Source organism: Aspergillus costaricaensis (assembly GCF_003184835.1).
Source record: "Aspergillus costaricaensis CBS 115574 unplaced genomic scaffold BO79scaffold_1, whole genome shotgun sequence".
In the NCBI taxonomy this organism is placed as follows: Eukaryota; Fungi; Ascomycota; class Eurotiomycetes; order Eurotiales; family Aspergillaceae; genus Aspergillus; species Aspergillus costaricensis.
The window spans coordinates 515,506-538,030 of NW_020291801.1; the positions used below are offsets into that span (position 1 = coordinate 515,506).

The 22,525-nt window shown below is 49.9% G+C and overlaps 8 protein-coding genes and 1 non-coding gene across 9 annotated transcripts; 5 read left to right on the forward strand and 4 right to left on the reverse strand.

The window, feature by feature from the left end:
- Nucleotides 1-9: 9 nt before the first annotated feature.
- On the forward strand, nt 10-1,821 carry BO79DRAFT_261127 (DUF1996 domain-containing protein; the record flags this gene model as incomplete). The annotated part of the gene is made up of 4 exons (XM_025686458.1): nt 10-260; nt 319-475; nt 531-1,377; nt 1,453-1,821. The coding sequence occupies exons 1-4, from the start codon at nt 95-97 to the stop codon at nt 1,819-1,821; spliced, it is 1,539 nt and encodes a 512-aa protein (XP_025545013.1). The 5' UTR covers nt 10-94.
- Nucleotides 1,822-2,459: 638 nt separating this feature from the next.
- On the forward strand, nt 2,460-4,093 carry BO79DRAFT_261132 (uncharacterized protein; the record flags this gene model as incomplete). The annotated part of the gene is made up of 3 exons (XM_025686459.1): nt 2,460-2,713; nt 2,778-3,702; nt 4,055-4,093. The coding sequence occupies 3 exons, from the start codon at nt 2,460-2,462 to the stop codon at nt 4,091-4,093; spliced, it is 1,218 nt and encodes a 405-aa protein (XP_025545014.1).
- A 1-nt stretch (nt 4,094) lies between these two features.
- BO79DRAFT_283579 (uncharacterized protein) lies at nt 4,095-4,496 on the reverse strand (the record flags this gene model as incomplete). The annotated part of the gene is made up of 3 exons (XM_025688159.1): nt 4,347-4,496; nt 4,197-4,262; nt 4,095-4,130 (listed from the first exon to the last, which is right to left on the reverse strand). The coding sequence occupies exons 1-3, from the start codon at nt 4,431-4,433 to the stop codon at nt 4,095-4,097; spliced, it is 189 nt and encodes a 62-aa protein (XP_025545015.1). The 5' UTR covers nt 4,434-4,496.
- A 2,005-nt stretch (nt 4,497-6,501) lies between these two features.
- On the forward strand, nt 6,502-8,357 carry BO79DRAFT_261137 (uncharacterized protein; the record flags this gene model as incomplete). The annotated part of the gene is made up of 1 exon (XM_025686460.1): nt 6,502-8,357. One exon carries the CDS (start codon nt 6,502-6,504, stop codon nt 8,182-8,184), a length of 1,683 nt encoding a protein of 560 aa, XP_025545016.1. The 3' UTR covers nt 8,185-8,357.
- A 118-nt stretch (nt 8,358-8,475) lies between these two features.
- Nucleotides 8,476-10,194, forward strand: BO79DRAFT_134178 (MFS transporter; the record flags this gene model as incomplete). The annotated part of the gene is made up of 1 exon (XM_025678011.1): nt 8,476-10,194. One exon carries the CDS (start codon nt 8,476-8,478, stop codon nt 10,192-10,194), a length of 1,719 nt encoding a protein of 572 aa, XP_025545017.1.
- A 1,266-nt stretch (nt 10,195-11,460) lies between these two features.
- BO79DRAFT_233990 (aromatic amino acid aminotransferase) lies at nt 11,461-15,106 on the forward strand (the record flags this gene model as incomplete). Its single annotated transcript, XM_025684325.1, has 4 exons — nt 11,461-11,686; nt 11,785-12,367; nt 12,435-13,462; nt 13,947-15,106. The coding sequence occupies exons 1-4, from the start codon at nt 11,551-11,553 to the stop codon at nt 15,104-15,106; spliced, it is 2,907 nt and encodes a 968-aa protein (XP_025545018.1). The 5' UTR covers nt 11,461-11,550.
- Nucleotides 13,801-13,872, reverse strand: BO79DRAFT_t10. Its single transcript has one exon. It is a non-coding gene; the product is annotated as a tRNA-Arg (tRNA).
- A 900-nt stretch (nt 15,107-16,006) lies between the features above and the next one.
- BO79DRAFT_283582 (non-ribosomal peptide synthetase) lies at nt 16,007-19,150 on the reverse strand (the record flags this gene model as incomplete). Its single annotated transcript, XM_025688160.1, has 6 exons — nt 16,007-16,420; nt 16,488-16,758; nt 16,816-17,975; nt 18,041-18,402; nt 18,461-18,941; nt 19,019-19,150. 6 exons carry the CDS (start codon nt 19,148-19,150, stop codon nt 16,049-16,051), a joined length of 2,778 nt encoding a protein of 925 aa, XP_025545019.1. The 3' UTR covers nt 16,007-16,048.
- A 1,335-nt stretch (nt 19,151-20,485) lies between these two features.
- BO79DRAFT_184538 (extracellular lipase) lies at nt 20,486-22,009 on the reverse strand (the record flags this gene model as incomplete). The annotated part of the gene is made up of 1 exon (XM_025680337.1): nt 20,486-22,009. One exon carries the CDS (start codon nt 22,007-22,009, stop codon nt 20,486-20,488), a length of 1,524 nt encoding a protein of 507 aa, XP_025545020.1.
- Nucleotides 22,010-22,525: the final 516 nt, after the last annotated feature.

The following is a 22,525-nucleotide window of genomic DNA, read 5'->3' on the forward strand; positions in this document are numbered from 1 at the left end:
CGTGTAGTCGATAAATTCGCTCATTAAACCGTACGCTCGCTACCGCGCGTTTATTCGTCTCTCTCTCGCTCATTTGAAATACCTACTATCAACCATGCGACAAAACGTCGCCCTTGTGGCCTGTTTGGTCGCACTTTCTAGCGTTGCTGATGCCTTTTGGCGTCTCCCTTGTCGTGGACGAAGTGGTGTGGCTCGAATGGACCCCATAATGGCCCCGGGGAAACCATCAGACCACGTCCATGTGGTTCACGGATCAGGAGGTTCGTCCGGCTCCAGTGTGTCTGCATAATGGTGCCTCCGCTAAACCTGGCTTTATAGGTTTCTCTATGTCATCGGGCGAGACAGACCTAAAAAATGCGGATTGTACCTCATGCGGGGTGAAGCAGGACAAGTCGGCTTACTGGGCCCCCGCGCTATACTTTATGCATGAGAATGGCGATGCTGAGCTTGTCAACGAAGTCGGCGGGATGCTTGCGTGAGTGTCGAAGCCAATGTCCAGCGCGGTCATATGCTAACTGACCCGTCACAAGTTACTACTTCCTCAACGGACAGAATGTGACGGCATTCCCTGAGAACTTTCGTATGATTGCCGGCGATCCGTTTCTGCGTAACTTCCCTTGGCCAGTCCCCGATCCTCCCAAGTCCGAGTGGTCTGGCAATCAATCCTCACAGGATGCACTTCGCCAGAAAGCCCTGGGTTTCAACTGCTTGAACTATAACAAATCTCCCGAGCCGTCGCTGGGCCGCCACTTCCTGCCCAATAAGACCTTCATGGATGAGCACTGTACTGATGGTGTCCGATTTGAATTGATGTTTCCGTCATGCTGGAATGGCAAGGATGTTGACTCCAAGGATCACAGGTCGCACATGGCCTACCCATCCCTGGTCATGGACGGGGATTGTCCGGATGGCTTCGAGACCCGCCTTGTGTCGCTCTTCTATGAGACTATCTGGGACACATATGCGTTTAAAGACAAGCAGGGCACTTTTGTTCTTGCAAACGGCGACCCAACTGGATACGGCTATCATGGAGACTTTATCTACGGCTGGGACGATGGGGTTCTTCAACAGGCAGTGAATAATTGCACCAACCTGTCTGGTCGGGTGGAAGACTGCGACTTATTCCATCTTCAGACAGATGCCGAGCAGGCGCAGTGCAACTTCACCATGCCAGAAGAGCTGAAAAGCGAGAACGTGTACCTTCACAAGGGTGGCTTGCCGAATAACATTGCCATCCAGTATGGGCCTGCGTATGCAAGCCCAGTCCGGTATACCAACACTGGCCATCATACTTCGGCAATATTGCCCGAGCCAAGCATTGCTATTGGTGCTTCTCTCGATGGTGCTACTGTTGATCTTGGAAATATCCACATTGGCGTAACACTGGGCGCCCCGTCTACTACTTCTACTTCAACTACCCTCTCGACTTCAACTCTCCCATCCACGGCACAGTCTTCGACCTCGACCACTTCAGCAGCTTCAGCGGCTTCAGCCTACTTTCTCCAAACAACCACTTCAACTACACCAACCACCACCTGGACACCTACTCCTACCACCGCATATGTCGAAGGCGTTGTCACTCAGAAGATCGTGTACGTTGAGCAGGATATCCTCATCCTCACAGATGAAACGGGAGCACCTGTCACAACAGAGACGGGTGGATTGGAGACAGTCTCCACTTCTACATCCACGGTGAACAAGGTTGTATCAACAGTTGTGACTACGCCCACCGAGCCTCCTGCCAAACGTGATGACCATAGCCATAGCCATTCCCGACATGTCTATCGGCGTCATCGTCACGGACATGCCCATCGAAGATGATCCATCTTACATTCTAAAAACGACTGGCGCGTACGATGACAATGCCTATGACATAAGCCCCCAAGCAAAAATCGGCCCTTTAGTCCGGTCTAGCTGGGTTAGGACATCTCGAGCTGGTTCCCTTGACTTCGTTTCTCAGGATGCAGTTTCATTGTTTCGGTTCTCCATGTATGAATGTCTATAACATGTACATATTATTGTTTGTTCCCCCTTGTCTGGAACAGGTGAAAATCGGGCTACTATCTTGGCCTTCTCTTGATGAGAGCTGAGGGAAGTCTTGTCAGATTTGGTGTCAAATATCATGTGGATGAATATGTTCTGTCTATTGCAGTATGCTGCTCTATCTCGAATTAGTCTTAGAGCTCTAATCAGTGGCATTGCACTCATCTTTCAGTGGTAATCGAGTGGGGTGGGCAGTTTGGTCACTAGGTCTGTCAGTGAATATCCCGTTAGCCTACTGACTTAACACTCAGATACGATGGCTAACACTCAGTATGCCTGACCTTTATCTATCTCTGTTCCCCTTAACCACCCATTTCATTACCAATACCTTGCTCTCTCCGATCCAACAATACTCCATCTACCTCACGTTTATCTCACAGATCCCTACGTCAACACAAAAGCCAAACTTCCCTGACATGCCACTCAGAATCACACCCAGCCACAAAGCCGTCTACGTGCCGTCATCCGACACAGCACCCGACTCATCCGACCTGTCCGAGCTATCCGAAGACGACCATCTCGAACCAGACGACTCTGACGACGACACCCTCTTCGACCATACCGGCTACGATATCGGCCCCGCAATAGCCACCAGACATTTAAGTATACACCATTACAATGTGAAGGAATGGGATACTCGAGACGCGTACCGGGAACTGTACAGACATTGGTATGTAAGTTGCTACCATCCACCTCTATTTCCAACCCTACTTACTTACCTCCCCTCCCGCCAGGAAACAAACAATCACCAAATCTTTCGCCGTAGAAGATACCTTCCACCATGAGCTGTCAGAAACCCATAATAATATCACAGTCAAGGCCCTAATCCCCACCTGGCCCGGATATATGGGTTTCATCAGATACAGCAAAATAACAGGAACAGTCACGTTTATTAATGCCAATGCCTACCTTCTTCAATCCACCAATACCCCAGAAGACAACAACACCGACGCCCTCTTCCAATTCCAAAACGACCGACTCAAAGCCATAGCATACGTCCTACTCCTCTCAGGATTCAACATCCAAATCACCTCCCGAAACCATATCTGGACATTCAACCTATCGCTCACTCCAGTTTCCTCCACGTCCCCAAGCAGAAACATTCAAAGGATATCATGTACCGTGAACACCCTATCCCCAACCCACAACCCTATCCCCCGCAACACCCTCACCATAACCATCATCACCTCCCAAACCCTCCAACCACAAACCTTCCGCACCTGGCTCCGCACATCCCTGTACCTAACCAACCCATCCCCATCCCAAAACAAAAACACAATCCCCACCCCCCACGGCACCATCCTCCTCTCCCCCACCAACTCCGGAACCCTCTACCTCAAGGGAATCCTCCTGCCTGAGTGCAACTTTCCCCGAGGAAAATACAAATACGGATATAACTTCAACTACGGGATATCTACGACGAGCGGACGACGACTAGCCAGCCCGTTACATGAGATTGATCTTATCGGCTGTATCTGGGATGCGGCGATTCGCGAGAAGCCCGTGTATGCGGTGCCGAGGTTTGTGGATATGTTGTTGGAGGGTGGGGATGGGGGGTCGTGGGTGGTTGATGTTGGTGGTGGTGGTGGGATGGGTGATGAGGCGGTTGAGGCGGTTTGGTGGGCGATTGTGGTTAGGGGGTATTATTGTTGTGAAGAGGTAAGTTAGTTTCTGAGGGGTTATGATTATATGGTAGAGGCAGGGTGCTGACGGTATAAGTAGTGCAAGGCTGATGAGATTGGGAAGATGCCTGGGAAGAAGGAATCGGTTAAGGTTCCGGTGGGTTTGTGGGGGGCGTTTCGGAGGTTGGGGTTCGTAGGGAGGGTTTGGGAGAGGGATGGGAGGGATTGAGGTGAGTGTTAGGTGGGGTGTGTTGGGTTGGTTATTCTTGGAGGGATTGATTGATGTCTGTGATGGGTTGTATGAGAATGTGAGTAGGTTGGTGTTGTATTGATTTAGGTCAATTGAGTATTATCCAATCCATTACAGCTATATGTACATCCACCTATAGCTAGGTGGTAACCCCCGGTTCAAGCAACTCAACAGCTAATTTACTGGCAAGTTCCAGTGCTGGCGTTCTCCTCTTGCTATAAGACGCATTCATCCCGTTAGCTCTATACAGGTGCCATTGAAGTAGATAGAAGGATACTCACAACGCAGAGTCCACTTTGACAGTTGCCCATGCTTCCGTCCTTGTTGCAGGTTGCGCCGGAGGGAAGCTTTAGGTATTTTTATCAGCACTCATGATCATATCATGTATGGTATAAAGCTGAACCTCAAACACGAGACGTGAGGGGACATACAGTAGCAGTGTTGCTCGCGGAGTTCGCGGCGGGAGAGGCAAGAGCAAGGCCGAGGAAGGCGAGAGTAGCGAAGATGGAGAACTTCATTGTGGCGGATTTGTTTTGTGGTTTGGTTTGTTTAGAGAATGATTTTTATGAGTAGAGTAGTTGGGTTGGGTGGAATTGATGAGTGTGATGGATGGGACAGAGGTAGGCTGGTAGGGGCATTTATATGCTTCTGTGATGCGCGTTCACGTGAAGCGGATAAGAGTTATATTCATATCCTGGTCCAGACCAAACCACAATATTCGGAGTAGGTAGGAGGAGGGTGACAAGATGGTTACGCGCGTGCTGGGGGTGGGGAAGAATGGGTAATGGTTCTGGAACTATTGGGGGTGATCTGCGGAGGATCAAGCGGAGATCATCAGTCAGGGGTGGCTTTCTGTCAGAAGTTAGAATTGTAACCAATGGTGTTCAACGGTTATTGCTTGAGCATGATGTGGGGGATAATGCTTTTGTTATGGAGAGAGAGAGGAAGCATCACGATATGTGGTGTGAAGTAAGTACTTAACAATATAGGTGGCGGTTGAGGGTTACGGGAGTTGTCTGTACCAGGCAATATGGGTAATTTTCTGTCCAATTCGATGCTGCGACTTACTAAGTTTCTATTCAAGGATACACTTACTCAGTACCCAGAATGAGTGAGCCACTTGATGTCTTCCAGCACGATGTTCCCTCCCATCTGGCAATGATCTCCCTTGGCATACATAATCTCTCACGTTGGCTCCACACCCGCTATCCCTAGCGGTCGGATGGGTCAATAGACCAATATCCATGGTCAAATAATTATCCGGGTCATTATTTGGTGTGTAAACTCAATCATATGCTTCTCGGCTAGGGATAACAGTATGACGAGGTGGAGAAGTGTTTGATCGATCGCTCCTGTGATTGCGTGGCTGGAATATTCCATGGATGGCCGCTAATATAGTGCATGTATCCGCCTTGCTCCGATAGGAATAAACACTAATAAAAGCCATAGACTGTTGCACAAGCTTGTGCAACAGCTCCTCGGTAAATGGGTTTGTCTGTCGAGCTGTGTGGCAAGACGGTTCTAGTTACTGTCTCGTTATGCTGGGCTCTCCCTTTCGATGTAGTGTGTCCGCTTCTCGGAATTCCAGTATGCTCGGCACGTCTCGGCAGATGTACTACTATGCCCTTGCCTTCCATGTCTAACTCCAAGAGTGAGGCGGATGTCAGGGAGTAATGATCGACATTTATTGTCACTGCCAGTTCGTCATCGTACAGGCTCGAGCTGTCACTTCCTGGTCGCTCCATGGCCTAGGATCCCTGTGATTCTGTAAGCTTCCGTTTCTCGATAACAAACATGTGTAGTAGATAGCATTACCCTTGCTGTTCCTGCAGGTAAAGCTGTTCAAAATGCCCCCTGTTTTGTAAAGTTTGCACAACTGTAGTCATTAGCCGCCGTTCGCAAAGAGAGCAGATAGATTCCGAACCGGACTGGTCCTGGTAAATGAGATGGTACATTACACGTCAACAATCGGACTACTTGGAGCCATTGCATATAGCTATTAGAATAGCCATTAATTGCTATATAGGCTGTTGGCGTTAGATATTGTGAAACTTTGATTATTAGCCTCTCGGATGTTTTCTAAATCACTAGCCAAAGAGTGACTGCATGTAGCAATTACCAAGGCTTCCGCTTCTTTCGATCTGCAATGAGCCTGTCGCAGACAATGCAAGGTCAATCTCATCAAACACCATTACTGGTCAGAAATATAAGGTTGGCTGTGTATAATGCCAGGATGCTAGATGATATTCGGTTGCTTGGCCGCGCCTGTCATACTATCATCGCGACTATTCGTATCAGCATGCGGCAACTGGAGATGGAGCGCCCATAGAACAAAGACATACTCACTTAAAGATATAGCCAGCTATCATTGGATCTCTACTACTAGTTGTGGTGTGATAATAAAGCATTCAGAAAGAAGTCCAGGTCATGAAATGATGTGCTACGTTGAAGCCAAAGCCGGCATGTCGGGTACCTGCCTTTCCGAACGCCGATGCTGGAGGGCTGCACCTTCCGCTTCCTCTCGCGATAACAGCAACATCCATCCATTTCACCGCCACTACTTTTCCATCCATCCCAACTGGCATCATGTCCTCGGCTACGGATCGCTCCACCCGACCACCCTTTGGGAGTATACGTCGAAGGACGAAAAAAGCGTGCGAAACCTGCAAGCTGCGTAAGCGGAAATGCAACGGCCATGAGCCATGCTCATTCTGCCTCAAATACGAATATGACTGCTCGTACGAGACACAGCCACGGAAGAAGCCATCAAAGCCAAGCATTGCAAGACCCCCGAGCAAATCACGCGAAAGGCCTTCCTCTCCGGCACTCGTGGCAAGGCCTGATGTCAATCAACAGCAGATGGAGGCGAACTCAGGCACGGCATTCCCTCATTTCCTGGGCAAGAGCTTGAACCCGCAGAACCCCCCAAAAGTGCACGGCTTCAGCTGGAACCTAGGTCTTCGACATGAGCCAATACAAGACTTTGCTAATATCACGAGCCTAGTCTCTAAAGATGAAATGAGAGTTCTAGTTGGCCACTATCTCGAACGGATACACCCCGTATATGCTGTTCTCAATCGTGATATGTTAGAGAAGAAGGTCGCCCTGCGCTGGGATGACGCGATCACCTTTGACAGCTATGATCCAGTTCTTTACGGTGTTGCAGCCTTGGGCTCACTCTACTCCGGCGATAAAGGACATAGAAACGAAGAAGCGCTGGTCCACTGTGCAAAGGAAATCCTGGAAGCATCCTGCACTATGATCAAACCACTTATATACCATGCTACTGCATGGGTCTTACGGACCCTCTACCTCCGAAGCACCAGCGGTCCTCATGCCTCATGGATGGCCAGCTGCTCTGCAATGCACATCATCGAAGCAGCAGGGGCGCATCAGGATCCAGGAATGGTCTCCCTGGTGTATTCCGATACAGCAGATGTTGGTGTCGATGAAGAGAGTCAGCGAAGGCTATTTTGGGTTGCGACGGTTCTAAATACGTGGATCTCTTATGAATATGGTAGGTCTCGCGTCATCTTACGAGGCATTTCGTGCAAGCCGCCTGTGCCGCGAGCGGGAGATTTGACCGCGGAACTGGTCTCATTATTCCAGATTTCCGAACAGCTGGAACCCGATCAGAAAAATAGACCGTCAGACCTTGAAGATGTTCTATATCACGTCGGAGGTCTAACCCTTACCCACGATGCCTTAGTCTTGTCCCAAGCTAATCTAGCATTTACGATATACCGCCGTCTCCGGGTAGCTGCTTCCAGCATTTCTAGCGATGTCATAAACTGCATCATCCGGCTAGGTAGTGAAGGGACCGCTGCTGCAGTTCGTATGTCTGAGAAGCGTTCTCCCTGGTGGCATGTTGCCAACGTTCCTTTCCAGTTTCTCTGCATTTTGCTCGCAATAGATTCTAAAGAGTCATTGTCACACGTGAGCCACGCCATGCGCTCATTCAAGACTGTCGGGGCTCACTTTAGTACGCCTGCTGTTCACGTCGCCATAGAGACCGTTGATTCCTTGATCAAGTTATTACAGAGGAAGAAAGAGTGGGAAATCACTCTCCTGAAGGATTCCACCCAGGATCAGGACTTAGGACTATTTGAACGAAACACATCATCTACGGAAGAGTACCGTTCACTATGGCAAGGGGGCTTAATCGATGAACATATCGCAGAAAATTTTGACTGGGATTGGAACGCTTTTTTCGATGCCGAAATATCACTTTTTGACGACAGGGGACATGGTGGGCAGATCCGGTATTAATGACGGTTATTTGGGCCGTCGTGCTAGGGAGATAACCACCATATTTCCGCTTACAAGGTAGAACGATTACTATCAGGATATTACTATCATGTGTCGCTCTGGTACTCGCATGCAATAAATTTGCTTCAGATGGAGACTATCGCTTCGTTGCAAAGCGGAAGTGGAAAAGGCGGGTGGTGCGGAAGAGCGGATACTGCTATACACATGGTATATCTGCAGGAAGAGCAGCTCTGGCTGTTCACTTCAACATACATGCTCTGTGTTAGACCTCTAAATTATCTTGCCAACAAAATGCAGTCTTTTCTTCAATATCGACGTCTGCGCAGACACCTACGCGAAAGCATCAAGATCCATGGCCCTGCTGCCGCTGGAGATCCTGGTTCACAACCGTCTGGGGACATCCTTGAAGACTTCGAAGACGCTCAGTTCGACAGGCAAATTATGACAAACTATTCAAGCACTACTGCTCCTACCTCTTCCTATAATTCCGTCTCGCCGCAAGGAATGCCCGGGGTGGTGCTGCAGAACGGGCGAAGAGTGACTGTGCCAGGCGTTAGCGTCCATTCTGCAACCGATGTTGAACATACCAATGGGAAGGCTATCTTCATAGTGGGATTCGATGGTCCAGACGACCCATTCAATCCGAAGAACTGGCCTGTGAGACAGAAATGGACGACATTGGGTATTGTTGGCACAACGGGTTTTCTTGTGGGGTGGGCTTCTTCCATCGACTCTGGAGTCATCAAGCAGGGAGAAGAGGCGTTCAGGGTCAGTGAAGTGACTGAGTCTCTTGCCACTGCACTTTATCTGATTGCATTCGGATTTGGATCTCTTGTGGCAGCACCTTTCTCAGAAACCGTGGGACGCAACCCCGTCTACCTAGTGACCTTGTCACTTCTTATGGTCTTTATCATGGCCTCTGGTCTGTCTCCAAATCTAGGCGCCCAGTTAGCATTCCGTTTCATTGCTGGACTGTTCGGATGCACGCCGCTGACTACGTTCGGCGGGAGTATGTCTGACATCTTCGACCTTTTAGATCGTACATATGCCTTTCCGGTGTGCTGTGCGTTGTCTTTCTTGGGGCCATTTCTCGCCCCGATGGTCGGTGCGTTCATTGGCCAAAGCCCGGATATCTCCTGGCGCTGGTCAGAGTGGACGTCTCTGATACTCGCTGGGCTTATCACAGCATCTATCTTCTTTCTTGTACCCGAGACCTACGGGCCAGTACTTCTGCAATGGAAGGCTCGCCAACTACGCGCCATCACCGGTGACTCTCGTTTCATGGCCGAGATCGAATTGCGCCAAACTACCCTACCCGTGCGGTTAATACATAGCTGCTCCCGCCCCTTCAAACTATTCTTTCAGGAGATTATGGTAGCCCTTTTTACGATGTACCTAGTGGTCGTATACATCGTGCTTTTCGGCTTCCTGACAGGTTACGAATTCATATACGGTCGCACATATGGCTTTTCACAAGGATCAGTGGGACTGACGTATATTGGAATGAATTTGGGGTTTTTGGTTGCACTCGCCATTGTTCCGCATGTCTACCTGTCTTATAAGAGACGGCTTCAAGCAGCCATCGCTAGCGGCCAAGCCAGTGTACCACCCGAAGAGCGACTCTGGTTTGCCATGTATGGCGCACCGTGGCTTCCGATATCTCTTTTCTGGATGGGGTGGACCAGCTATCCGTCCGTCTCGTACTGGTCACCTCTAATCGCATCTGTGGCGTTTGGGTTTTCAGTGCAGGGCATTTTCATAAGCAGCTATCAGTATTTGATCGATACGTATGAGATATTTGCTGCTAGTGCTTTAGTGAGCGCGACATTCATGCGATATATTGCCGCGGGAGCTATGGTCATTGTGTCTATTCCAATGTACACTAACCTGGGTGTTCATTGGTCGCTTACACTTCTGGGGTGTATCTCCCTGCTGATGACGCCGGTCCCGTACGTCTTCTATAGATTCGGACATGCTATTCGGCGAAGGAGCAAGACTGCCGCAGCGTAACATAGTACTTTCAACCGTCGCTCCATGCGGAGAGCCTTGTAGCTCCAGCATCATTGAGCAAGCCTGTGCATTCTCAACACCTACAGAGCATTCGAAAAAATAGGGTATCAGACAGTTGTGGGAGATCTAGTAGATAGTTTGGAAGTTATTGGCTAGTGATTTCATTTTCTTGTTCCTTCTTTCTTTATTTTATTTTCTTTTTTTCACTTGTATTTTCTTTTGTTTTTCTATATGATTTTGACTGCATGCCTACGCTTATACTACTAGTAGTGCAACAGAAATGCGCAGTACGATGAATGTCGATGGCCGATCGCGAGACAAGAGCCGACCGACGGTCAATAAGTAGGCGGAGTACCCCAAGGGCTGGGAATTGGGTTTGGTTGTGCAGGGTCGAAAACAATAGTAGCACAGTGGTCTTTTTCTATCATTTCAACGCCATTTAATTTACGAGTGCTATCCAATTGTCGATTTCTTCAGGTTGAAAGGTGGCGGGATTAGGCTCTTGTCATTGCTTGTGTCGAGCTTAGCTCGTTTTGCTTTTTCTTCAACGCGCAAGCAGTTACTTTTCAAATAGTGTTCGAAGATCCCGCTGTCACCTATTTCAAGTATGGTCTCCTTATAGCTGATATTCTACTACCAAAGGGTCTGGTGTTGCTCCCCACAAGACTCGAGGCAAACGCGGCACAAGGATTTCTGGAAGAGAAACCGTTTTCTGACGGGGCCGAAAGTGGGACGCACTGGTGTCTCTATTCTAAAAGCAGTAGCGATTAGCCTTCCCACTATGGCATCGTTTTCGGCTGACACTTGCAGACTCGCCTATCACTTGTGCATAAGATAACGATATCATTTGGTGTACCCTTTGTGACACCCGGTTTAGAGTTCAGCGGTGAACCTGTCAATGCAGCCAGCAACAGGAAAAGCTCAAGATGGACAGCACTGGGCTTGATAGCCAGCCGTGCTCGAGCAACTCTGGCACGCGCTGGATCTTCGGATTCGTCGGATAAGGGTCGAGGAGCCAGCCTGTGCAGCCGCTAACTCCTCCCCGGAAGGAGGAATCGTGATCCCTCATTCTGTGACAGCCACTAGCCATCAAGTCTGTTGTGCTATAGCCTATCGCGGCAGCATATCCAATCGCCGGTTCACCAAGTGGAGCGAACCATCCCCCAACCCGGACTGGTTCTGCTTATCAAGCACCAAGATAACCATCCCCGGCTTGCTTATATCGGGGTCGCCGCCAGTTCAGCATCCATCTCGCGAATGATTCATGCAACTCCTCCCACGACCATTCCGGCAGTCGACCAAGTATTACACTGAGGGTTGTCTTGGGTGGACTGCTATCGTCCAACCGCTGTAATCATGGTTTACACAACGCTGTCTCCTCCACTGGACCTGTCGCATCATTTCTCCTCGGTCACGAAGAGAAGGGAGGCGAGCGAAACCAAGAGCCTGTATAAGTATTTTTTCATCCCAGGCATTGCCAACTTGGCCGGTGGTACGTTTATTCATCTGCTTCTTGATCTTCTGGCTTTTGCTTCGGGCGATTCACGGCGGTTGCACTTGTGCCACTTTGTTGACCTCTTGCGACATCAGGCTTGCCAAATGCGTCATACTTCCCCTATGATACCCTCGAAGCTACCGTTGCCCATCCTCGGCGTTTTCCCGCAACCTCCGACAAGTACCAGATCAAGCCCCCCAGTGGCTCCCCTTCAACCGAGCGCAGAATTGTCCCGAAAGAAAGCCCAACCACCAATCTCCTAAAGAAAATTGATCTTACCACAGCCCTACAGTATGGAACAGCTGAAGGCCTCCCCGTGATGGCCGATTTTATCCGCCAGTTTACCCGCAACCACCTTCATCCGAATGTCCCCTATGCCGGCGGCCCTAACACCCTCCTCACGTGCGGTGCGACCGACGGATTCTCCAAGGCCATTGAAACCTTTACCAACCCCTGGGATCCTCGTCGGGACTGGATCAGCCAACGCGAGGGCATACTCTGCGAGGAATTCGTTTATATGAATGCAATCCAAACTGTGAAGCCGCGGGGCCTCAACATCGTTCCGGTAGCCATAGACGCGCAGGGCATGCTTGCGCATGGTAAGGGAGGGTTGGCCGACGTGCTCGAGAACTGGGATTTTAGAAAGGGCCGTCTTCCGCACCTGATGTACACAATCACGTAAGTTCCAACGATCTGTAGCAGAACTTCCTCTCAAGTTGGCTAAACTCGCCTTGTCTAACTGCAGTATCGGCCAAAACCCGACGGGCGGGACCTTGTCGGTCGAGCGCAGGCGGGAGATCTATGCTCTCTGTCGGCAATTTGACATCATCATCATAGAAGACGATCCGTACTGGAACTTGCAGTATCCGTCTGCAACTGCTATGGAGGCCGGATTTCGAGGATCAGATGCCGTAGATGTAATCCCACGCAATTACAACGCCCACGGCAGGTCCTCCGGGTACGATTTCTTGGATTCTTTGGTGCCGTCATATCTCTCTGTTGATACAGACGGGCGCGTTGTGCGTCTCGACACCTTCTCGAAGACCATAGCTCCTGGTTGTCGTTTAGGATGGATTACCGCCCAGCCGGCTGTAATCGAACGACTGACTCGTCTCACCGAGACATCAACTCAGCAGCCGTCGGGATTCGTACAGGCCATGGTGGCTGAACTAATTGTGGGCCAGCAATCCGAGGATGGCCAGAATGCCACAGACGCAAGTAAGAATAAGTCTAAAAAGAGCGAACAAGCCTGGCAGATGGACGGCTGGGTTCGCTGGCTGGAAGGTCTCCGTGCGGGATACGAACAGCGCATGCAGACAATGTGTGCCATCCTCGAAGAGGGTAAGTATCTCATTGACTCCGATAGTGCCTGGGACGATGCACCACAACCTATGGCGGACGATGAGAATGCTTGGGAGGTCCTGGATAAGATGCAGATGTATGAGTTCTCCTGGCCCACTGGTGGTATGTTTGTGTGGGTCAAGGTCTGCATTGAGACGCACCCCTTGCTGGAGAAGTATGGCCCGGAGAGGCTGATCCAAGCTTTGTGGCTGCATTTGATGCAAAAGCCGTATTTGTGTCTCTCTGGTCCAGGGACCATGTTTGCTCCTACACAGGAGCTTCTGGGTCGAGCACAGGGATATTACAGGTTGTGCTTTGCGGCGATGCCAGCCGAGGATGTGTCGGGCATTACCCGGAGGTTGGTGGATGGATTCCGAGCATTTTGGCAACGGAAGAATCTTGATGGCTTGGATGATGAGGAAGTTGCGCTTAGTAGGCTGCAGGCAAAGGGTTCAGGCAATTTGTTGGGTTTGGGCTGTTAGAATGGGTCACTTTAATTTATTATACACCATACTACTACATCCGTCATTCTGGATAGCGAATATATATTCGAGTTTGTTGGCGCATGAATCTCACCGATTGAATCATCTACTGGTAACAAATGCCCTTCAGTCTCCGAGTAAAGAAAGAAAAACAATTTCTAACCAGCGTTGAAAGTATACATTTCGATAAAAATTATTATGGGGTGGTCAGCCACTGCTTTCAGGGAATCCAAACAGCGAGCCTAACAAGGAATAGCAGAGGTGCGGGATTCCCAAAAAAACAAAAAACGACCCCACTGGGACTCGAACCCAGAATCTTCAGTACCGAAAACTGACGCCCTACCATTGAGCTATAGAGCCAATTCTACAATAACTTTGGTTCAGCTACAATACACATCGTAAGAAAATATCGGAACAAATCCGCTCCATCGCAGAGATAACCGTCATCGTCCTGGCGCAATGCGCGATAATCTTAAAACCCCGCGGCATCAAGCCACCCATCACCACCGCCGCCGTCGCCGCCCCGGGCTGCCCAGCCTTTACCAATTCCGCAAAAATGGATCCGGCCCTCGAATCCCTACAGAATACCGATTTGGCGGAAGAAATTGAAGCCATCAATGCCATTTACGAACCGGACACCCTCACCATCACGAATACCACTACCTCAACCGGCCCCTCAACTCTCGACATAGGGGGACCCAGCTCTTCAGATTCTTCTCCTCCTTCAATAACAATAAAGCTCCAACTCCCAGAACACCCTCACCTGTCTTTCCTCCTCGGCTTCGACTCAACATATCCCGACACCCCTCCCAAAATCCTAGGAACAGCATCCACGGCCTCACGCGGAGAGGGCAAGCTCGCCGTCGATGTACTAGAGGACATTCTCAGCCGCACATACCAACCGGGCGCAGTATGTCTATTCGACCTGATCAATGAAGCTGTCCAGGCTTTCACGGAGCTCAATATTGGCGGTAGCGCTACAGCCACCACCAATAACCATGACACAACCTCCCACACCCAACCAGCCTCCGAGGAAACAACCACCGAGAATGACAACTATCAATCGCTAACCACAGGATCAAATACTCCCGACTACCATATATTCAACCTCACCAGCCCACCACCATGGATTCTCTCCGATGTCATCACGGAAAAGAAATCCGTCTTCGTTGGGCGCGCCGCCTACGTCACGAGTCTGGATCAGGCAAAGGCGTTTCTGGATCATCTGCTCGCAACCGAGAAGAAGGTCGCATCCGCGACGCATAATATCAGTGCGTGGAGGATCCGCGAGGTGAAATCATCTACTTCTACTGCTGGCGGTAGTGGTAATAAGAATGGTGAAGCTACGGAGATGATTGTGCAGGATTGCGATGATGATGGGGAAACGGCTGCTGGCGGTCGACTACTGCATTTGATGCAATTGATGGATGTTTGGGATGTGGTGGTTGTGGTGACGAGATGGTATGGGGGTGTGTTGTTGGGGCCGGATCGGTTTCGCATTATCAATGCCGCGGGGAGGGATGCGTTGGTGAAGGGGGGTTTTGTGAAAGAAAAGACGTCGGGGGAGAAGGGGAAGAAGAAGGGAAAGAAATGATTGATGCATGGTTGGTGAGAATGCGTGCTATGGTTTGTGATCTGGGTACGTAGTATGGTTTGAGCCACCTGCGTGGTGTATTCTCATTGCCAGAAGCATGATGGTCCGCGGAGGTTGGAGGAATCAATGACTCCCTTGGACGGTCCTGCATGCGTCCAGTTAGTATGTGCGCTGTTGATGAGTCCTGTGGTCTGAGCCGATCGATACCCTTGGATAGCGATGGCCTGCGTACTCGTACATCTGGGCTTGTGGCTCGCAGTTGCGAGGTTGGCGTCTTCGCAAATGGGATGATTAGATTTACTACGTATGTATGATAAAGGCGAGCTAGCCATGAGCTCTAATGGCTATTGATAGAGGAGATGTCACCTGGAAGGATGTAAAGACGAAACACCTTCCAGGCGAAAGAGCTGGGAGAACTAGCTACGGTCTTCGAAAAGAAGCTATCTATATTAGAGAGAACTATCCTGATGACAGATTTGCGACGTCACGCTGCAGAGAGATAAGTATATAATGGTCTTTATTTCTGCATCATATACCTAATGTACCCGCGCCTTCCCGTTTCGGTGTGTACTGGTGGCATATTTCTTACTTGGTTACTGTAATCGCCACTAGTAGTATATTTAGCCTTTGTCCCTTCCTCTCCTTCTCTTTTCTTTCCCCGCTCCTTTTCTTCCACTACATCTGCTCTCTAGCACCTTCACTACCAAGAAGGCTTCCCCTATTACAATAGCATTACCCTACTCGCCGGTATGTCTCATGCATGATCGCCAATTGGAAGAAGATTATTACATTCTGATATTAATACTAGTATGTGTTTACTAACCCTATTACATGTGAATCATACTTCATAGACATAGGAATGTCCCTGCTAAGCTTTTGCCACCTATACAGTTCCCTATCCTATCTTTTGGATGTAATCAGAGAAGACATCTCTGGCTTCCATCAAAGCATCCCGCGCTCATTTAATGCCGCCCGGAGAATCTTATGCAATGCAAAAACATTCTCTTCTGCCATCATTGTGTGATGGGAGCCAGGAACATCATGGAACCTGACCGACTTGGAATGCTCTTTCCACCTCATGAGGTGCTGCTTGAGCCAGACATCTTTGTCTCGACCAACAGAAAGCAGTGGGATGGCGTAGAAGACATCCATTGACTGCACAGTTCCGGAAGGATCATATGTATGGGCTAGCTCCTGGAGCTTCGACGACAGCATAGCCCAATCTCGGATCTTCCCTTCATCCATAGCCAGCTCTTGGACGCGCTCTTTATCCGAGACTTTCATGATGGCTGGAAGGACCTCGCTTTGGGGGAGCTAGAAGTAATGAACAACGTCAGTCCTACTCGAATACACTGACATTACCCCAATGAAGACAGCTCACCTTGTGCATATCCGGGGACATGCGATGGGCATCCTCTTCGGTGATGAACCCGAGGAAGTATACGAGATGAAGCAGTGACTCGGCATAATCCATCTCTCGAATGTGTTTTTTGATATGTGGCGGAAGGTTGAGACTGCCGAGGAAGCCAACTCTATCGCCAGAAGCTTCGACCTTTTTGGCGGTTTCAAAAGCAATCATGGCACCGTACGAATACCCGATGAAAATGTACGGTCCTTCCGGCTGAAGCTCTCGGATGGACTTGAGGTAGGTACTAGTATGCTGATTAGCAATGGGAGTTTCTCTGACGGCACGGTCTTAGAAGTCTTACTCTGTCATTTCGTCGATAGTGGTAAACATCTTTTCGCCTGGATTGAAACCCGGCGCTCGAAAAGCGTACACTTTCCGGTCAGCAAAGTACTTGCTGAAGTTGAGGAACACAAGGACTTCGCCCATGCCGGGATGGAAGAAGAATATCGGAGGGGCCTTCGATGGGCCATCTTGCAGCTGCACAATCGGATTATATGGCTTGGGACCTTTCTGAAGATCTTGAAGCATGACTGCCAGTGCTTCAATGGTCGGGTTTTGCAGAATCGTGATCATTGGGATTTCCTCGCTCAGGCCGAGACGAGTCTCCACGATCCTCTTGTATCGAATCAACCGGACGCTATTTACTCCCATGTCATAAAGACTGTCGTCCACACCAACTTCGGACACATCAAGGTCGAACTCGTCTGCAAAAATACCAGCAAGCGTCTCTTCCATGTTGTTCTGCGGAGCACGCTTGGATCGCGCACGATACGCGGAAGCTCTTTGTGTGGCAAGATCTCTGTATGTGTTGAAACGACCTTCCTCATACTGTAACTTGAGCTTTGTGCGAGGGAGCTTTCCCAGAGAATTCTTGGGAAGCAGCTCTACTGGGAGTGGTATGATGTCCACGGGCTGCTTAGAGCAGTAAAGGGCAGTGATCCTGGAGATCGAGTTGATAGTCTCAAGGAAAATTCTGTCGTCTTCAGTGCCCTTCTGACTCGACAGGTATAGGACAATGACATCTTCACTGTCTGCATTATCAAGCCAGGATGAAACCACCACCGTATAAGAGGGGACAAGACCGTCCAGCCCGGCCGAGTCTATGGCATTCTCCAGCTCGTGGGAATAAAAGTTGATGCCATTGATGATGATACTGTCCTTGGATCGTCCGGAAAGCACAAGGTTATCCCTGTTGTCAATGTATCCGGTGTCGCCAGTCTTAAACCAACCCTCCTCGGTAAAGGAAGCCTTGGTGTTCTTGTCGTCATTGTAATAGCCCTTGAATACCATCGGCCCATACAACTCCAGGTTTCCATTCTCGCCGCTTCTCACCGTTTCCCCATGTTCATCGGTGATTCTCATCTGCAGAGTAGGTGTTGCCTGCCCCACAGAGCAGAATTGCAGCTTAGCCTTCTGCTCGAGTTCCGGGAAGCTGTAATGATAGTGGATACCTGCGCATGTCTACCAAACGCAATATTGTCAACCTGTCAGGTCATCCGATATGTTCATCAGACGGCGCAGCTTACCTCTGTCATACCAAAAGACGGATGGAGGACATTCTTGGCGGCTCCCATTTCGACCAACTTGCGGTTGAATAGGATGCTCGTCGATGCGAGATTGGCTTCACCACCTGAGAGTACCATGCGCAAATGACTCAAATCCAGATCAAGCGAACGAGGATCCCGCTCCTGCTGGGCCTCGATGGCCTTTCCTACCAGGGCCACAAGGAAGTTAGGGGCAAAAGCGTTGGTGACAGAATACTCTGCCATCTTTTCCAGGTAAAGAAGAGGGTTCTCCAGAACCGTCACGGCTGGGAGATGAATTTGATGGCAACCCCTGGATAATGCGTGCATGTGCATTTCCATGAAACAGGCAACATGATCAAACCCTGAGACAATGTATTAGCTGCACCTGTATGGCCCGGGAGCTACAAGAGTCATTCTCACCAATCCAGTTCAGAAAAATGTTTTCTGGAGTGCTTGCTAGTGCCTTCCATTTGGCCTCAATTGCGGCGAAGATTTGTGAGTGGTGCAACATCACCGCTTTGGCGTTGCCCGTACTGCCGGAGGTGAGCAGTAGCAGCGCAAGGTCTGACGAAGGACTCGCAGGTTCATAATCTGCGGATTGATCCGCATTCGAGGCCAGATCCTCGATAAAGAACTTTTGAGACTCATCGACAATACTCAGGTCATCTGTATGCTTGATACTGGTGAGGACATTGGGTCGCTCTAGGAGCCTCTGAAGGTGGGTTAGATGCCGCTCCCGAGCCACTGGGTCTACAGCCAGAGGAGTAGACACAGCTGGGATGGCCCCGGCTGCAATGGCAGACCAGAACCAAATGATGTTCTCCTTGTGAGTGTCAAAATGGACGAGGAGAATCCGGTCAGGCACCGCAATTTTTTGTTCAACTAGAGTTTGAGCATTACGCTAATAACGATGTGGTTAGCTAAGCAAACATGAAACCATCTGTTGGGACTCATGGTTCTGAGGCGGGAGGATGTTACCTTGACGAGGCGCCAAAAATCGGGATAAAGGATCGTCTCCGGTTGGTCCTTACCAACACTATAGAAGACGAAGCCTTTAGACGGCGAATACTCGGCCGCCTGCTCCAGATATGTCAGGATTCCAGACGCCATTTGGAGCGATGAAAAGTGCCAATAATTCTGTGATTCACTTGGGCCCTAACCAGTACAATGCCGGCGTGAGAGGCCAACTGTTGGGATTGAGCCGGATGGCCCTAGCCTTTATAAATTGCTGGTTATTGCTCGTATTCTCGATAGATGAGCTCTACAGCCATTGCGACTTTAGGTGGAGTGATACCTAGCACTATTGCTCGAGATATGAGTCATGACGACATGAAGATTCATGAATATTTACTGTGGAGCCGTTGATACGGACCCCTGCCTGGTTGGGTATGTAGTACAAGATCTGGAGACAAAGTTAGGAAATATCTCCACGGCTCTCACAGTACTATTGTTCCTTGGCAGCTTTGTGTGTGGTGCTAATGTATGTTGATCAACAGGCTCAGTTTCCCTAATAGTCACTCGGGTTGTATCACTGTGAGGTAAAGTGCGATAAGGTTGGTTGAAATCACTTAAGGCCCACACGGCATTGTCCTGATGTGATTGCTTACGCCCGGAAACGGAAAGGGCACAAACAAAGCGGATAATCGGCAACGCCTTTCAGCTCGCCGAGTATGCTCACCGCGCTCTAGCCGTTGGTCTAGAACGGAAAGCACTTGCCTGCAAAGTCCATGACACCTATGCTTGCTCAGGTTCCGATAGCTACTGCTTGACACATGTCGGTCACCCGTGGTCTCGTCTCATTGCCAAGCCATCTGCCGTGACAACCATTAGGAGTTGAGGCAATCTTCCGCGGAATCCCAAACGCCAAGGAGGTGGAAACACACTCTATTATTTAGTCATCGAGATAGTGGCAGTCCACGGAGTTTCTAGAGTCGCCTTTACAGCAGCCTCTTAGCATGGTTGCCACGACAAAACGGAAGCTTTTTCGGATGCAACATCGGGATCTAACAAACAATGAGTCAACAGATCTGGCCTTCCGGGATCTATCGTTGCTGGGATTCTAGTTCCACGGCGAGTTGAGACCTCCCCAGCCCTCTCCCCTCCCCTAGGTGTGAGGATGCATTGCCGTCTGATTGAACAGCTCTGGCTCTTAGGGAGAACATGTGAGTTCCTCTGTATGTGTGATTTCTATTGATATTGACGGTACTAGTCTATCCTAACGATTGAAGGAACTCTGCAGAATGCTTGTGATATACGCAATCCCCTCCGCCCTATAAGTATCCGGTTCAACATAAGCCAGCCCAGTTACATTGACATCAAAGACCATATTATGCGGGTTTTCTGCCGTGTAGACAGGCCAATGGATATCCGTCACTACGGAGCAGCATGTCAGCATCTCTTCTTACTCTCAACGTCTCAAAGTAGTGTCTAGAGGTAGGTGGGGCATCACTCACTATTACTATGATTTGGATCCAAATGATTAATAAAGCTCACCCACATCCGTGACATCATAGTCGATATCTGTGGCCAGATCACGCTGTCATTTCCCCGTTCATCGCCCAAACTATCAATATTATGGAAAGTGAACGGGATTTCATAGCCGTGTGCTGCCCCGTCTAATGGCCCCAGTGTCATCACGTTCCAGTGATACACGTAGGTAGGTACATTCCAGCGTGCCAGCGACTGGGTTGTCACACGGCGAGGCGCGTGCATGAGAAGGTCCCCGAGGAAAGCAGCTACACGCTTCCACTGGTAACCGTATGACGGTGGGGGACGGCCATGAAGGGTCCCCGGGATACCAACGGTTGGGTCATCTGGGTACAAGGATGCAATCTTGAGAGCGCTGGTATAGTTGGTTCCGTTGGCTTGGACGAGGGAGACGAATTGGTCGGTGGTATTGTATCCGTGAGGGGCGTACTTGGTCCCTTCGTCGAAGTTGGTGCCGATAAGAAGCGGGGTTTTGGCGAATTGGCCAGTCTGGAGATTAACGATTCCAGAGGCTCTAAGGAAATCGCCGTCAATGACGGGATGATATCCTGCGCCAGCGACGAGAGAGCTGTTGAAAATGGAGCTCAGGACGTCGGTGGGAACTTCACGGAGACAGGTAAGTGTGTTTAAAGCGCCGGTGCAGTTGGTTGCGTTGACGACGGCATCGTAGTAGGGTTGTGCCTCCGAGGCATTCATGTATGCTGCGAGGGAAGGCACGGAGCCGCTCTCAGCAATTCCAGCACGGAAGATGCCATCATTCTGGCCGTCGTATGCCACTAAATGAAGACCGACGCTATTGGCACCAGCACTTTGGCCCCAGATAGTGAGCCGCGACGGATCTCCGCCAAAGGAAGCGATATTCTCCTGGAGCCAGTACAATGCGTGCCGTTGGTCGCGGAGTCCTAAGTTGGCGGAGCCTTCATCAGCAATCTCCTGGCTGTAGATGAAGCCCCATGCCGAAAGGCGGTAGTTGACAGTCACGCCAATTATGGGAGCTTGCATCTCCTGGGACTGTTGAACAATGTAGGAGAGGTTATAACGAGAGTCGCGAGTGCCTCCCTCCGCAAACTCTCCACCATGCATCCAAAAGACAACGGGCAGATTCGCGCTCGAGTCGATACCGTGAGGTCGGATCACACTGAGAGCGAGACAGTCTTCCGACACCACGTCCGTCCAGTACCAGTCATCGCTGCCGTACCCAATACATTCATTGTAGTATTCTGTTGCGTTTCGAGTACCGGACCAGCTGGTGTTAAGCGGTTGTGGTGGACGGAAGCGAAGCTCACCGACCGGAGGCTGCGCATACGGTATACCGAGGAACAAGTCCTGATCGTACGTGGGATTATAGACACCCTCGTACGTGCCATTGCGGACTTGCACGGTAGGAGCGGATGTCGGTGTGTTGGCGGTATTCTGTGTGGATGCGAGCGTGGGCAGTAATGCGGCGGCCGCAAATAGCGGCAAGAAGACAGAGGAAGCCATATCGACGGACTGACGGGCTACCTTACGTCAAAATTCCAAGGGGGAAGAGGTCGTCGGTTTAAACCATAAATCATTATAAAGCCAAGGCAATATTACAACCTTGATCAATTCGAATTTCAGGCTATACATACAGTATGTAGCATGTGCATACTGTTTCCGACATCCTTGTTGAGATTACGGATTATGATAGTTCATATCGGTGAAGCTGAAAACAGACAATGGACCCTCCCCCGCGGGACAATGTACGGTAACTGTGCTGAGGAGCTATTGATTCAGACCGCCCTTAATTTCAGACCGTAGTACGTAGATAGTGAGTGAGGAGTGAGATTTTTCTCTCCAATGAGCTCAAATTCTACGGATGGGCCAAGAATGAAGGAAGGATTGAGACAGTAGCAACGGAGGGTATAGCATAGCAATCCCCCAGGGCCCCTAAGGGTAAACTGTCTCAATGTGGAATCTGTCATCCTCCGCGGAATGAACTAACACTTATGCGGGATGCTATCTTTGTGACTTCTC